Consider the following 15,331-nt stretch of genomic DNA (forward strand, 5'->3'; position numbering starts at 1 on the left):
CAAATCCGGACCCTGGATTTGCACCCCCTGCGCACCCACGCGTGAGAGAGAGTCTCTCCCCATGCATTTGTTCGCATTCTCAATGCATGTGAATCAATATAAATCAACTATCATGTCATGAAACTCCCAATATGAGAATAAAGTCCTATTCACAATGAAGTCTGTTTCTTCTTCCACATCTTCTCCATTCACTTATATTCAATAAAAGGATGTTTGGAAAGATTCAAATATATATCTTTAAATTTTTTTAATACTCCTCATGTACGTCCTTAATCAATTTTAATATAATTTATCTTTATAAAAAAAAGAAAAGAAATAGAGGCCAGTTACATAATGTGGCAAAAGACGATTTATTTATCCTATTGTCTCTGTTAATTTATTTCTACACTAACATTGAAAAGATAAATCACGGATGACTACTAGCCATTAATACATGTGGCTAAGACATGAGAAAGATATGTTAAGAGGCGTCAAGTTTCGATCCCAATATCTCATATGATAATATCTCATGTCACAAAAAATTTATGATGATCGATGATGGAGTCTCTTCATCATTTAAAGAAGAAAAGGGCACATCACATCAACGGACAACAGATGGTTATGAGTTATCGACACCATTAAGTAAAGTAATTTTTTCTTGATGAATTAATTGATTTACTAAATAGTTCACTTGATAAAAGTGGAAAATAATAAAAATTGAATAAGGAAATCTTTATTTTAATCCTAAAAATAACCTCTTTAAAAAAAAATTACGTATAATGGATTTTTCATTAGATCGCTTATGATGGAAAATTCATATACCAAGCTATCTTTTAAAATTAGTTGACTCCATCTATTAGAATAAGATTTGATTATTATTATTGCGGTAAGGAAATCTCTATTTTAGAAGAAAAATTTAGTTGTATTATTCCTTGCAATAAATTGAATGATATTAGAATTGAAAAATTAAAATTAAAAAATGATTTATTGAAAAAGGCAAGTTGAATCTCAAAAATTAGCTTTAGAGAAATTTACAATAGCTTCACAGTCATTGAACATGTTAATAGGGAATCTAAGGATGAACTTTAGCGAAAATTTTGGCTACAAAGAGTTAAAGAAAGAAATGTCATGTTATACTACCTTGTAGTTAGAGGTCAAGCTAACTAAGACCATAGTAAGAAAATGAGTTCCTAACTAAAGGGTATTTAGTTAATCAAATTGGATCCAATCTATTTTGGGTACTAAAATTATTTCTTAGTTCTTAGAAGACTTTTAGTGTGTGTTTAGTTTAAATTATTATATATCATCTTGGTTATATGATTACTAAATAATCACATAACTAAAATTATGAAAAATAAAATATAAATTTTGAAAATATTATTTGGTTCAATCTTTGAAATATTCATTTTGAAAAAAAATAAAAAATAAATTTTGAATTTTTTTATTAACCATGTAATCACACTTTCAAGATAATCATATATCAAGTTATAACTTTCATTTGCTGCAATGCTGCTGATACGGCGGGCATACTCCATTACTTATGAATAACTCATTATTTAAATTAAATAAAATTAAATAACATAATCTTAAATGAATAATTAAAATTATCAATAATAACATTTAACCATGCCCTGCAGGTCAACCGTAGTAGACTTAACTTATAAATCTTTCGTATGATTGATTTAGCATGATTAAGATGATTATTTGTTAATTTAAAATTTTTGTTACCGTTGCTTTTTAAAAATATGTTTTGGATGATTGATATAAAATTGGGTTTTTGTGAGCACTTTCATGTTTGCACCAAACTTAGTTTTAAAAAAAAAATCATGAAAAATATTTTTTTTTATTGATTGGTACGTATAAAAGGAAGTTTTCTACACGATTTTAGAATGTTTTTAATGCATTTTCAAAATTGGTACAAAAATGACTTCTTGGAAAACGGTTGATACATTTAAAAAATGGAATATCAAGCAATTATTCGACGTCATACTTAAGGGTATAAATGAATCAAATTGCTCATAAATTATTTGAAACTCGATTCGATAAAAGCTCATTTGAGCTAGTTAAGATAAACAAACTAAACTCAAATTTCACAATATTCAGCTCATTAACTCATGAACATGTTCATTAATAAACTCATGAATCAACTTTTAAATAAAAAATAATAATTTTAATATTGAATTTATAGATTTTACACTTTATTTATGAAAAATATAGATAAATATATTAAATTTATTTATTAGAATAAAATTATAAATTTTAATAAGAATATATTATAATTTTTTCTAATTATATAATTTAATTTTTAATGAATATACATAATTATATTAAATATGATGTGTATGTTAAGTTGTGTAAGATCCATGGCCATTTTAACTATTGCCCTAAGCTGAAAAGAAATTTAAGGCTTTAATATTTTTTTTAAAAAAATAAATATTAAAAATCTTATTAGAGACATTTAATTTAATTTTATTAATTGTAGTAAAAGGTGAAATCCGTTATCTAGCGGCTCTATACAGTCGACCCTACGATCATCTATGAGGAGGTAAATCGGGAAGCTGCAGTTGTCCACTATGAAGAAGGGTATTTTTCTCGACTTGTCAAGATTTGACCCCTTGCCCACCTGCAGTAGTTAACTTTGTGGTAGCAAAAAATGGAATCTGCTACCCCAGTGGCTCCACTAGTCGACTCCACGACTATCTCTGAGGAGGTAAATCGGGAAGCTATAGTTGGGCAATGCGGGGAGGGCTTTTTTCTCGACTTTGTCAAGATTCGAACTCTTGCCCTATGGTAGCAACTTTATTCCACACTAGTCAACTCAACCTTGCCCTGAGAGTTGTAGTAACCAATTCAATCATGCCCCGGGGGCGATATTTAATTTTATTAGTAAAATTTAAAAGGATAATTTCATATATTGCCCATGATTATTTATACAATTATAAATAGTAACTAATTAGGGTATGCAACAATAACTTTATCTCATGACAAATCTCACTTTTTGATTAGTAAAACTTAAAAACTAAAACATATTTGATGTTAACTAATTTGACAACGACTAATAAATTATTGTAATACTATTATATACATTTTAATTGTTGTATTTTTTTAAATATCAATCAATTTTACCTTCAATAAAAGAAAATCTTAACGCAACTGTAAAATTATTGTTGTGTGACCTAGAGGTAATAAGTTTAAGTAGTAGATATAGTTACTTACAATAGACTCTTTCTTATGATCTCATATTGACCGGAGCTTTGTGAATCAAACTGTCTTTTTAGCAATTTTAACTTTGATAAATTATTAATTAAATTTATTTAGTCAAAAAATTTAGCTAGTAAACATCGACGATAAATTATTAAAAAAAATGTACATAATAACTTGAAGGAGAGGAAGGACATAATAATAATAATAATAATAATAATAATAATAATGGTATAAAAATTGATAATGAACGAGAAGAAAGAAAAGCAAAATTTATGTTTTGACTTTAAGTATTTTTATAAAAAAATATCAATTAATTATAATCAATAAATATTTTTAATTTATTAACCAAACTTAATTTTGATTAGTAAATTAAATTCTTATCATTAAAAATTTTAAAATTATGAATTAAATTTTAATAAAAAAATAAATTAACAACCAAATATAACTTTAACAATAAAAAATTAAAATTATCAATTAAATCTAACACGAGTAAAAAATAATAAAAACAATCAAATATAACTTTAATTTATAAAATTTTTTAAAAATATTGGTTAATTCTTAAAAAATAAAAAATTATTGACCAAATTAATTTGATTATCAAAAAAATAAAATTACTGGTAAAAATAAATCTTGACTAAAATTTATTGTAGTCATAATTTTAAATATTTAATATTTAAATTCATATATTTTTAAATTAATATTTATATACCATGCCGGCTCAAGGCATAGGCCTTAATGGCCTATGCCGAGGGCTCCTATACCTTGAGCCGGCCCTGGTAAGATCCATCAAGTATGTAGATGGATATGACATAGTTAAGATGGTTGATGGCTAGATGACTCAAAATTCATAGAGATTGAAGAAAGATAGTGTAGACATCCAAGGGAGGAATTGTAGATAAGATCTATGGAGATAAGAGAGGATGACGTTGGTATTCAAGGGACGTATGTCAAAAAAATATTGAAACACAATAAAGCCATAAACATAGATTATGTAAGCGAAGGATGCTATGAGGAGAAGTTAAGGTGCATTTAAAGAACGAACAGAAGATCTTAAGACTTAAAAAAACTTTACGAAAAATATGATTGGAGTAACCTATATATACCAAACAAATTAGTAGGTTCTGATATATTAAAATGTAATTATAATTATATCTATTATTGTTGGTCCCTTGGTAGCCGATAAGAAGGAAAGGGTGAATTGTCATACAAAAATAAATCAACAATTTCTCGACTTATAGCTTGAATAAGAGCACTTGTAATTAAAAATAAAAAAACAAATCAAAAAGAAATAGACACAAGAGGAATTACTTGGTTTGCAATCAGAAGATTGTCAATCAAAGGAAAATGAAGTGCACTTTTATGAAGATATCCTTCAGGCGGAGTAGCCTCTTACAACGTTAACAGCTCACAAACAAAAGTAGAACAGAAAGAATGGAATTACAAGTTGTTTTAACTGTTGAAATCAGCGCTATATTTATAGCTCTGTTCCGGGTGTCTGAAAGGGTTCCGGGCGCCCGGAGTGGAATAGAATTCTATCCCCGACGCGTCGGTCAACGCCCATGTCACTTATGATAAACTTTGGATTCCGAGCGCCCGAACTCTATAGGCTCCGGGCACCCGGACCACAAAAGTCAACAAGGTTGACTTTTTGCGGTCCGGTTCCTCTGCTCTGGTTCTGCTCATCTCGGTGCAGGTCTTCCGCTCCAGCTCCGCTATCTTTCTTAGTATTGTCGCTACCGACCTAATCTTATCGGTTGTCGAATCATCCTTTCGGATATCGACACAACCCTTTCAGTAAACTCATCCCTAAGGATAAGAGTATTAAGGTCGAGATGAAGGCTAGACCTTATTTCCTTAAGACGATATTGCCCCGCCCAGGTGCTTACGATTTATTGGCAATCGTCTCCCAAGATACAAGGACTTGCGTCTCAAAATAGGAGCACTCCAAATTTCGAGCCCTGTCGAACTTTCGAAACCTTGAAACTCTTAAGAGAGGAGAGAGAGAATAGAACTTAAGAGGAGAATTCACAACTTGAGAATTGAGTTAGACTTGAGTGAGTTGAGTGGAAGGAATGAGGTTTGTTTTATAGGGATAAAGAGTTATTCTGGTGAAAGGATATGAGATGTGTCTTTTCTCTTAAACCTTTTCACTTAAACCTTTTAATTATGATTAATTTAATTGATTAATATGATTAACTATTTACTTAATATATGGTAAATATTAATTAATCAATTAATATCACAATGATTAATATTTTAATCCATCAATAAATTAATCAATGAAATTAATTATAATTTCATACCCCTTAATAATTCCGCATACTCGAGTTAGTGTTCATCCATGAATCCAACTTGTATGCGAATCAAATTTTCGTCCGATCATACCGGAGCAACCATTCATTAACCATTAATTTCTCATTCACTCGAGAAATTGGTTTACGATAGTCTACTCGCGAAATAGTCGTCTTATCCCTAAAGGTCACCAAACCAATTTTCCAACAATCCCTCATATGAATGGAAATTATGGATAAGTTTCAAATCTCAAACAAGAGTTTCATCGGAAGACTATTGCATCAGGAAAGGTAGCTTGTGACTTTGAATCTTCTGTAGTGGAATACAATTAGATTTACTTGGCTGCCAAATAAACTATGTCTTGAATTGTTCAATCGTTGGTGTAAACCAAGACAATCATATCCACAATAGCCCCCTAGGCTTTTACTAGTTCTCTATCGTGTTAATTTTGGCCATGGATAAAGCTGGGATTCATAAGTGTTTCATTGAAGCGACCCATCTTCACACTTATATAGGCGACCTCCTATTAAGAGTATCCTGCAATACCCTATTATACCCTTTACGGTATAATATAGGAATCATTAAGAACTTTTGTTCATTCTTTACTCATTTCACAGGTTGCACCTTTTGTCTCTAGGAATGATTTAGAGTAATTACTCCTAAATGCCTCAAATCTTGTAGCTTAGTTGTCCCTTTTGAACCATGATCTTGGGATCTCCAGCCAACATGGTTGGGTTACCACTACTCGATTTAAATGTTGAGTTTTAGACTCATTCCCCTAGACATGCAGTATAATTGATCTCCTGGTAGGCCTAGCAAATCCACATAATTCTCCATATTCAATGGAGATTTTACCACTAGAGATCTACTGCTTTAATGGTATTAAGTCGTTTCAAAACTTACCATTTATACTAGTGTTCTTCTCATAATTTCTTAGATACTATAATGTATCATATATATTGGTACAGTGGTTAGCCCCCACATTTATAGGCTTCATTAGAAGGTTCGTGACCTTTCAATAGCTTATAGAAATTTTACATTTCTATCTCTGGGGCTTGTGGTTTACCGAGAGGACAATTTCCTCTATAATTTTCAGGATAAATCCAAAACTTATCAACATAGCTTTTATCATCTCCTCAATGTTTACACCACATATTGTAGAATTGAGGTGAATGTGATATAGTCAATTATTGGAATGTTGCTTTTCCTTGAGAAAAATTCCTTGAGCAATATCCTGCATTCTCTCCCTCAATCACCATGGATGATGATCTTGCTTAGTTGATTTTTCTAACCACATTTCTAGTGTTTTATAAAACACTTCAAGGGTCTCAATATTTATTAAAAGCAAGCCTTCATGACTCCAATTTTCTGATTTTACCGGGTTAAAACTGCGGTTGTCTAATCAGGATGATGATCATGATTACACTTGTTGTCAAAAAACACTCAATCTAGAAAGTATGCATCACTTGATCTTCCAATTTCACTCAGCTAGAGCTATGATCGTCTACTTAGAGTGTTGACCAAGATTGACTCAAGAGGTATACATCCCTTGGTCTTCCAATCTTATCGAGCCAAACTTGTGGTCATCTAATCGGAGTGCTGACCAAGATTATATTTACTCTTCGAGAGACACTCGACTTAAGAAGTATACATCGCTTGGTTTTCCAATCTTATCGAACCATAGTTGTAGTCGTTGGATTGGAGTGTTGACTATGATTACATTTATTCTTCGTGAGACACTTGACTTAATTCTTAGCCACTTGCAACACATGTAATGCAATCCTTCTAACTCATCTATTTTGACCTCAACTTAGGTCTTATTGAGTTAGACTCAAGTCTAGCTTTTTTCTAAGTGGGCTTGTTCTTCTATCTGAAGACTCATTAGCTCTCTTTTTGGATAATTTAAACTTACTATCCTCAACTTTATGACTCTAGTCAAATGACCCCCACAAAGCCTTGACCATCACTGTTATATTATATTATACTCATAGTATAATTTTGTTGCCCATCATTTTAAGGCATGGTTCTCACATAGGAAATTCTATTCTTCCTTGCGAGTAATTCTCCCATCGCTTGAAGTTCACTTTTAGATGCGCTAGGGCATCGTTTGATAGTAATCTTAAAAGATACATTTTCTTCAAGTAATACAGTGTCTTTTATTGTCATTGCTTGAAGACAATTACGGAGAATTTCTCCAATTTTTCTCTAGTAGGAGTGGGACCCCATGGATGCCATAATCGCCAATATCATCTTAAGATTGTTGGATATTTTTTCTCTAAAGAAAAAAAATATGGGTATATGGATCTTCAGTATTGAGATCCAACAATTGAGCCCGGTTAGTCATCTCGACGATGAGTTAATGACTCTAACATGTGGATCTCGGTATGGCGATGTGGACCTTGTCCCATTTATACTCTCGACATCCCCTTTTGGTTATCGAAGTACCCCTTCGGGTAAGAGACATACCTTTCTTGGTATCGTCGCTACCGACCTAATCTTGTCGGTCGTCAAATCATCCCTTCGAATATCGACACAGCCCCTTTGAGTAAACTCATCCTTAAGAATAAGAGTATTAAGGTCGAGGTGAAGGCTAGGCCTTCTTTCCTTAAGACGATATTGCCTCGCCCAGGTGTTTACGATTTATTGGCAATCATCTCCCAAGATACAACGACTTGCATCTCGAAATAGGAGCATTCCAAATTTCGAGCCCTGTCAAACTTTCGAAACCTTGAAACTCTTAAAAGAGGAGAGAGAGAATAGAACTCAATAGGAGAATTCACAACTTGAGAATTGAATTAGAATTGAGTGAATTGAGTGGAAGGAATGCAGTTTGTTTTATAGGGATGAAGGGTTATTCTGAAGAGGTGAAAGGTTTCTTCCAAGAGATAAAAGGATATGGGATGGGTCTTTTCCTTAAACCTTTTCACTTAAACCTTTTCATTGAACCTTTTAATTATGATTAATTTAATTAATTAATATGATTAACTATTTACTTAATCCATTATAAATATTAATTAATCAATTAATATCATAATGTTTAATCTTTTAATCAATTAATAAATTAATCAATAAAATTAATTATAATTTTATACCACTTAATGGTTCCGCATACTCGAGTTAGCGTTCATCTATGAATCTAAATCGTATGCGAATCAAATTTTCGTCCGACCATACCGAAACAATCCTTCATTAACTATTAATTTCTCATTCACTCGAAAAATTGATTTAAAACAATTTACTCGTGAAATAATCGTCTTATCCCTAAAGGTCACCAAACTAATTTTCCAACAATAATAAAATTAGTTTAACTTAATTAAAATTATAACAAACAAAATAATGTTATACCAAAATATTCTTTATCAAGTTGATCAAAATTATAAAACTTATCAAAATCATTCAAATTAATTTAATACTATTATGCTAGCTACGGTCGTAATTATATATTAAATTAACAGTACTGTTGGTAAACCTAAGACTTTGAAACGTCATTTAAACAAAGTTTTAAAACTTCGACCCCACTTTTATATGCACGGGATAGATATTTGGAATCAAATATAACCAACAATCTTAGAAATTTTAAAAATATATACAGTGGATCTGGATTGGTTTATTGATATTTGACATAACAATGGAAGTTACAAATGGAATAATAAGAATTTGGTTGCATGTTGTTTTCATGAGAGGATCTACAATTCAATATGGAAACGGCAGTTAAACCTCAAATCCCAGTGTTTTGGTCTTCGTTTGTAGCTTTTCACTACTGAGAAATTTCTTGTACCAGTTAACAGACAGCTTTGCTGTTCTTCGTAGCATCTGAAAGTCGACATGATAGAGCCCGAATTTGACAGTATAACCATGTGCCCACTCAAAATTGTCGAGAAGAGACCAGCAAAAGTAGCCTCTCACATCAGCTCCCTTCCTGCACATTGTTAGCCAAGCTCATCATCTTCTTCTCTTCAAGTACCATCACAACAACACATTGTATATGTTAGGTTTATTTTGAGAATCATAGTACCCATGCATTGAAGACACCATAAATCTGAACACATTTTGTATGTCTTAACAGTGTTTAGTATTTTCGCAGACACATGCGACCTTGCAAGTTAAACATTATAGTAGTTTCCTGGTTTCGATGAGTACCTCATGGCCGAGTGCAAAAACTTGAGGTAGGAGCTCATAAATTTGATCCTCTGTGTGTCATTGAGCAATTCCTCATATGTACCTTTGCTTTCTTGTGCATAGCCTTGCGAGAGTAAAACGAGCCTCAAATCAGTATCAATGGATGCATTCATTTTCCACTTCTAAATGCTGTATGTTGCATACCATTTTCTGTGATGTACATAGGAATGTTTTTATATCTTTCCATGATATAGAGGACCAGATTTTCGATTCCACGGGGAACGACATAAAATGTCGGCATAGCAGTCTGCAAGGCAAAATGAGCTAAGTAAGATTATTGTGTATATGTATATGTATATAATTGGAAAAACTAAGCTCAGTTGTGGCACACATACAGGATCTCCTATCAGCATCCCATTTCTATATCCAGTTTTGAGTAATAATGCATCAAAGTCATAGCCATCCAAATCACACGAAGAGAACATGCAATCCTCGACATAATTGCTCGCGTAATGGTTGATTCCAATGAAATCCAATTTGCTCTGCAGTAGTTTCTTTTCTTCCGATGTGAAGGAAGGCAATCTAGAACCAAGGATTTCAACCATTGGCTGGGGATAAGCACCGAGCAGTATGGGATCTAAAATCCTGCAAATACAGGATTAACTTTAAAGATAAACAAAATCACTGCTATACCAAAAATGTGATTTTTCAAAGATAAAAAGTACCATAGGAGTTCAAAAGATAAAGCTCGTTCAGCCGCTAAACAATCATCTGTTGAATTTGTCAATGGCTCATACCATTTTGAGGTGACAACGATTCCAATGGAACCACCTTGTTTGACCTTCAAAAGGATTTGCAACAAGTTATTTGCCGTGGGTGTGAAAATGACACTTTTGAGTGTGCATTTTACATGTAGATAAAGAAATTGTTCAGAAACACATTTGAGAGAAAAATGCCACCTGATATTTTTTCCTATAGATATCAACTGCAACTGCATGCGACAAAATCATATTATGGACGGCTCTATATGGTTCTGTTTTTGAATCTCCAGTATGGCAATTTCCACATGGTTCTGAACAACGCCCTGGTGGAAACGTTCCATCTCGATAAGCAAATCTCGCAAAAAGGTTTGGTTCATTGAGTGTTGACCAAAGCTTCACTCTATCTCCGAATTCCCTAAAGCATACTTCTGCAAAGTAGCCGAAATCTTCTCTGCAAAGTTGAAGGATTACTCAGATTAAGTTTGCAGCATGCCGAGGTGTTATGCGTGAACTTACTGTATGTGTGTACTCAACCATGAACCATATCTATCTTCAAGTTCTTGAGGTATATCAAAATGGTTGATTGTCACAAATGGTTGAATTCCTGTTTAGCAAGTAATAGGTACAATCGGTGTTCATGCAAGGTGTAAATTATAAGCTAATTCAGTTTTAGTACCAAAAGATATATTTGCCTTTGTGCAAAAGGGTGTCAATAAGTCCATTGTAGAATTGTATAGCTATTGTGTTTACATCGCCAAATTGACCTCCTATTAACAAGGAAAAGATTCCCAAGTAATATGTCAAATCTTTAAGAGACAGACCAATTGAACCACTAAACTCACTTGGAAGAACTCTTGACCATGAGATGGAAAATCTGTAGGAGTTAACCCCAAGTTCTTGCATTAAGTTAATATCTTCCTGTTGAACATTTTCAGGCAATGAAATGGTTGTCCTTAAAATGATCATATAAATAATGATATATGGTGCAATCATTTACCATGAACCGATGATAGTGGTCGTCAGCAATGTCACCATTTCCCCCATCCTCAATGTTTCCTGACAATGCAAAGGATTTTCATTAGAGGTTCGAGAGAACAATCATAAATGAACCAAATAAGGATTTGTATTTTCACCATAATAAATAGGGAGGACTTTGGAGTCGATCTTTCTAATAGCTTTGATTACCTGGTACATGTGTGAAGACATCCCAATTGCTCAAACTTTTGTTATCTTCAGAATATGCACCTTCAATCTAAAAGGGAATAATAGAAAAACCATTGGTGCAATCAACACTGATAATCAAACTCAGGTTTTGATATATACAAAAGGTTAAACTTAGATATTGTGTGTTATGAGTTGTTTACTAAGTGTGCATGACAAAAAGACTTGATAGGACATGACACTAGGTTGAAGTCCAATTAGACCTGGAGAACCTGATAACTGACAGAAAGCCCAGATAGGTTGATATCAGGCAAGAATTCCAGTTAGGTCTACGGGACCTAACAAATAAGACATCTGGTAGGAAGACCTGGTGGGTTAATGAGATCAAAGTTAAGTAAGTTTGCAAATGGTAAGTGAGATAAGCACTGGAAGAAAGACATTTAGTGAGGACGAGCCCCAATGGGATTGTACGTGTTGATCCAACTTAGATCTATTTTGGAAGTATAAATTGAGACCAAACTATATCTTAGTCTTGGTAAGGCATGATCTCATTCATAAATCTTATTTTGTTATGTACTAACTCTATTTTGCAGGTTATTTTTTTATTATTGGACTAATATATTTTTACGGGAGTTAAGTGCAAAAAATCACCCTCGGATGAACAGTGCTCGAGGCGGCTCAAGTGCTTGGAGGCACCTCAGCTGATGTGATGAAGGCTCCATGGAGGGTGAAGGTACCCTCGTGCAAATAAGTTTCGCAGATAGAGTTTCGGCCAATGGAGGCGTCTCAAAGGTGATTGGAGGAGCCTCGGAGGTGATGGAGGCGCCTCAGAGTTGTTAGAGGCGCCTTCAAACAGATAGAAGTTGAAGTTTACGAATCATATAAGCGATATTGGAGGCGCCCTGAACTGTTGGAGGCGCCTCTAATGTTGTATAAAAGGAGGGTTCGACCAAGAGCAATGACACAACTTTTCTACCAGCTTCCATGATCATCCTTCTGTGCTATCTTCATGTTACTACTGTGCTACGACGCTACTACACCCAACTACTGCAGACGGACCAACATCGACACTCGAGCTTAATCATTTCTCCGTCTTTGTATTGGGTAACACTTTTAAGTTAATTTAATTATTGCATAAGGAAGTGCAGGCTTGTCACACTTCCTTTCTTTTTTGTTCTCAATTACTTTACCAATAGTTTACCAGTACAGAATTTTAGTGGATTATCCATCAGGAAAGGTTTAAAGGGCCTGAATCTTGGAATATGAGTTGTCGAAGGCTCCAAACCAAGTAAATACTTGTATATTTGTTTTTTTGTCTTTTCGTACTTAGTTCTTATTCCGCTGTGCACTTATTTTTTTTAAAAAAGAAAATTTTAAAATACACGTGATTCGTCTCCCCTCTCACGTGCATCAATCCAATAAGTGGTATCTGAGCAGGTTCGTTCTGAATTAGTGCAATTAACATTCGAGTAGGGTTTTCTTTTTCTTATTTCGTTTTTCGGTTTTTAACTTTTCAACTCAAGTCTGAATTGGTGATCAACTCTTTTGACAAAGTTTCCAATTTTATGTAATTGCTCAAAATTGGTGCAACACCACTCGAATCGCTTTTTCACATTTGTTATTCTTTCTCTCCGGTACTACTAATCCAAGTCTTGGGACTTTGTTTCTTTATTCATTCTTTTTGCAAGATCTAAATGGCATAAAGCAAAGGGTATAGCACTGCTCACTCTACACTCTTCAGTGGGGATGACTTCCCATATTGGAAGAGGATGATGGAGGTCTACCTGAAGACTGACATCGATCAATGGTTCAACATACAATGAGGGTACAAGGCTCCAAAAGACGATGCAACCGATGTGCCACTTAACCCAGAAAATTAAAATCCGAAAATGAAGAAGAAGACCCAAATTGACTCAAAGACACTAAACACCCTCCTGTGTGAGCTAACAAAGGAAGAACTCAACTGTGTAGGACTGTTCGAAAACTCAAAGGAGCTCTGGGACAAGCTGGTTGAGTTACACGAAGGCATAAGCGATGTTAAGGTAACGAAGCATGATTTATTATTAAACAATTTACTTAACATAAAAAATACAGGAAGGAGAAATGATAACCCAACTACACACAAGAATCAAGGACAACCTCAACGAACTTCATTTGATCGCCCACCAGCTGGAAAATAGGGACGTTATAAAGTATGGCCTAAATTCATTTCCTCGAAATGCATTGTGGGCATCTATAATATAATAGATGCCTATAAAGTTTTAAGAAACTTGTCAAAGTTAAAATTAGACAGTTATTTTGTGAATTAGAGCTAAATGAACAAAATAACTCAAAAGATAATTCACAAAATAACTCAAAACAGGTCGAGAAAGGTATAGCTTTCCTTGCAGGTTCTTCCAAGGTGGTGAAGACGAAAGCCCAAACCAAACCTGAGCCAAACACTGAGTCCGATTCAGAATCAGATGAAGAACAACTAGTGAACATGGTAAGAAAAATATTCAATGGAGGAAAGAACTTCACCAAGTAGGACCTGCAGAAGATGATCAACTTCCAACAATCCAAAGGCAAGCATCACTTATTTCGGATGCAATAAGAAGGGTCGCTTCATGCACAAATGCCCCAATCTGAAAGAAGACAAGTCCAGGAAGGCAAGAAGGAAGAAGGCACTTAAAGTCACCTACGATGAATCTGTAGGATCGAAAAGAATTTAGATATCTCCACAATGACATGATATTATCACTTTGGACCTAAGCCCTCATGATTTTACTCTTGGGTTCTACCCAAAAGGCCTCCCATGTATTTTCAATGTGGGACTATGTTTGCAACCTTGCAACCCCAACAATCCCCCCCTCAAACAAAGGACCACAGGCTTCTCACGTCCGATCCTCGACCCACCAGGTCTTCCTGCCCCTCGGTTCACCCGACCTACTAGGACTTCCTTGCCTAGCCACAACTAGGACCTCGGAGCCTCCACTTTCTTTGTTCAAGGTCAATATTGTACCCACATGGTTCAATCAGACAATAGTTCTTGTGCACAGTTGGCAGTTAAACCTTCTGCCAGTCCGGGCTCTGATACCAATTGTAGGATCGAAAAGAATTTAGATGTCTCCACAATGACATGATATTATCCACTTTGAACCTAAGCCCTCATGGTTTTGCTCTTGGGTTTTACCCAAAATGCCTCATACCAATGGAGATATCTTTTTCTCTTATAAACCCATGATCTTTCCCATGTGTTTTCAATGTGGGACTATGTTTGTAACCTTGCAATCCTAACAGAATCTTCCTTAGAAGAATCAGATGCGGAAGTACCAAAGCAAGTATGTTACCTCACACTAATAGTAACCGGACCTGAGTCATAAAGCAATTTAGATCGAGAAGATGATTCCTAGTACGAATCAAGCCATGAATCCATATCCATTTTTGAAGGTTCCAACAAGGTAAACTTTATTTTAAATACAATTTTTTTTAAAGTATTGCATGCTTAAATAGAAAATTAACTAAAGCTAAAGAACAAGTTAAATTGCTCATTAAGGAAAATCAATACCTTAAGGAACAACTTAATTTAAACTCCTCAACTACACAAATTCAAAATGGAAACTCAACTCAAGTTGCAAAACTTGAGTAAGAAAATTTCATCTTGAAATGTGAAGTTGAGAAGTTTAGAGAACTTCTAGAACAATTCACTACAAAATCCAAATATCTAGATATGATACTTGAATCCCAAAGAACTGTATACAACAAATCCGGATTCAGATACAAATCCAGCTCAACTAATAAAATATTTATTTCACTTGTTAGTCAAAATAAAAAAC

General features: G+C 33.9%; 1 protein-coding gene across 5 annotated transcripts; it reads right to left on the minus strand.

Annotated features, from left to right (window-relative positions):
- Positions 1–9,014: 9,014 nt before the first annotated feature.
- On the minus strand, positions 9,015–13,943 carry LOC122038444 (beta-glucosidase 16-like). 5 transcript variants are annotated; one of them, XM_042598195.1, is made up of 11 exons: positions 11,489–13,943; positions 11,353–11,411; positions 11,198–11,273; positions 11,048–11,122; positions 10,872–10,959; positions 10,554–10,806; positions 10,320–10,435; positions 9,990–10,239; positions 9,799–9,901; positions 9,616–9,718; positions 9,015–9,394 (listed from the first exon to the last, which is right to left on the minus strand). In XM_042598195.1, the coding sequence occupies exons 1-11, from the start codon at positions 11,559–11,561 to the stop codon at positions 9,187–9,189; spliced, it is 1,404 nt and encodes a 467-aa protein (XP_042454129.1). In that variant the 5' UTR covers positions 11,562–13,943; the 3' UTR covers positions 9,015–9,186. The 5 variants fall into 5 exon arrangements, with proteins under 5 accessions (XP_042454129.1, XP_042454132.1, XP_042454130.1 ...); XM_042598198.1 differs by having other exon boundaries at positions 11,032–11,122; positions 11,489–13,940; XM_042598196.1 differs by having other exon boundaries at positions 11,541–11,607.
- Positions 13,944–15,331: the final 1,388 nt, after the last annotated feature.

The sequence above is a fragment of the Zingiber officinale genome, chromosome 1A (assembly GCF_018446385.1).
Source record: "Zingiber officinale cultivar Zhangliang chromosome 1A, Zo_v1.1, whole genome shotgun sequence".
NCBI classification, from domain to species: Eukaryota; Viridiplantae; Streptophyta; class Magnoliopsida; order Zingiberales; family Zingiberaceae; genus Zingiber; species Zingiber officinale.

Excerpts from the sequence above, each read along its gene's own strand:
- LOC122038444 (XM_042598195.1), bottom strand. The coding sequence starts at position 11,561 with ATGTCTTCACACATGTACCAGGTAATCAAAGCTATTAGAAAGATCGAC. Across the intron at positions 11,412-11,488 it reads AGTCCTCCCTATTTATTATG|GAAACATTGAGGATGGGGGA; the intron begins GTGAAAATACAA and ends TTGCATTGTCAG. Across the intron at positions 11,274-11,352 it reads ACCACTATCATCGGTTCATG|GAAGATATTAACTTAATGCA; the intron begins GTAAATGATTGC and ends AATGTTCAACAG.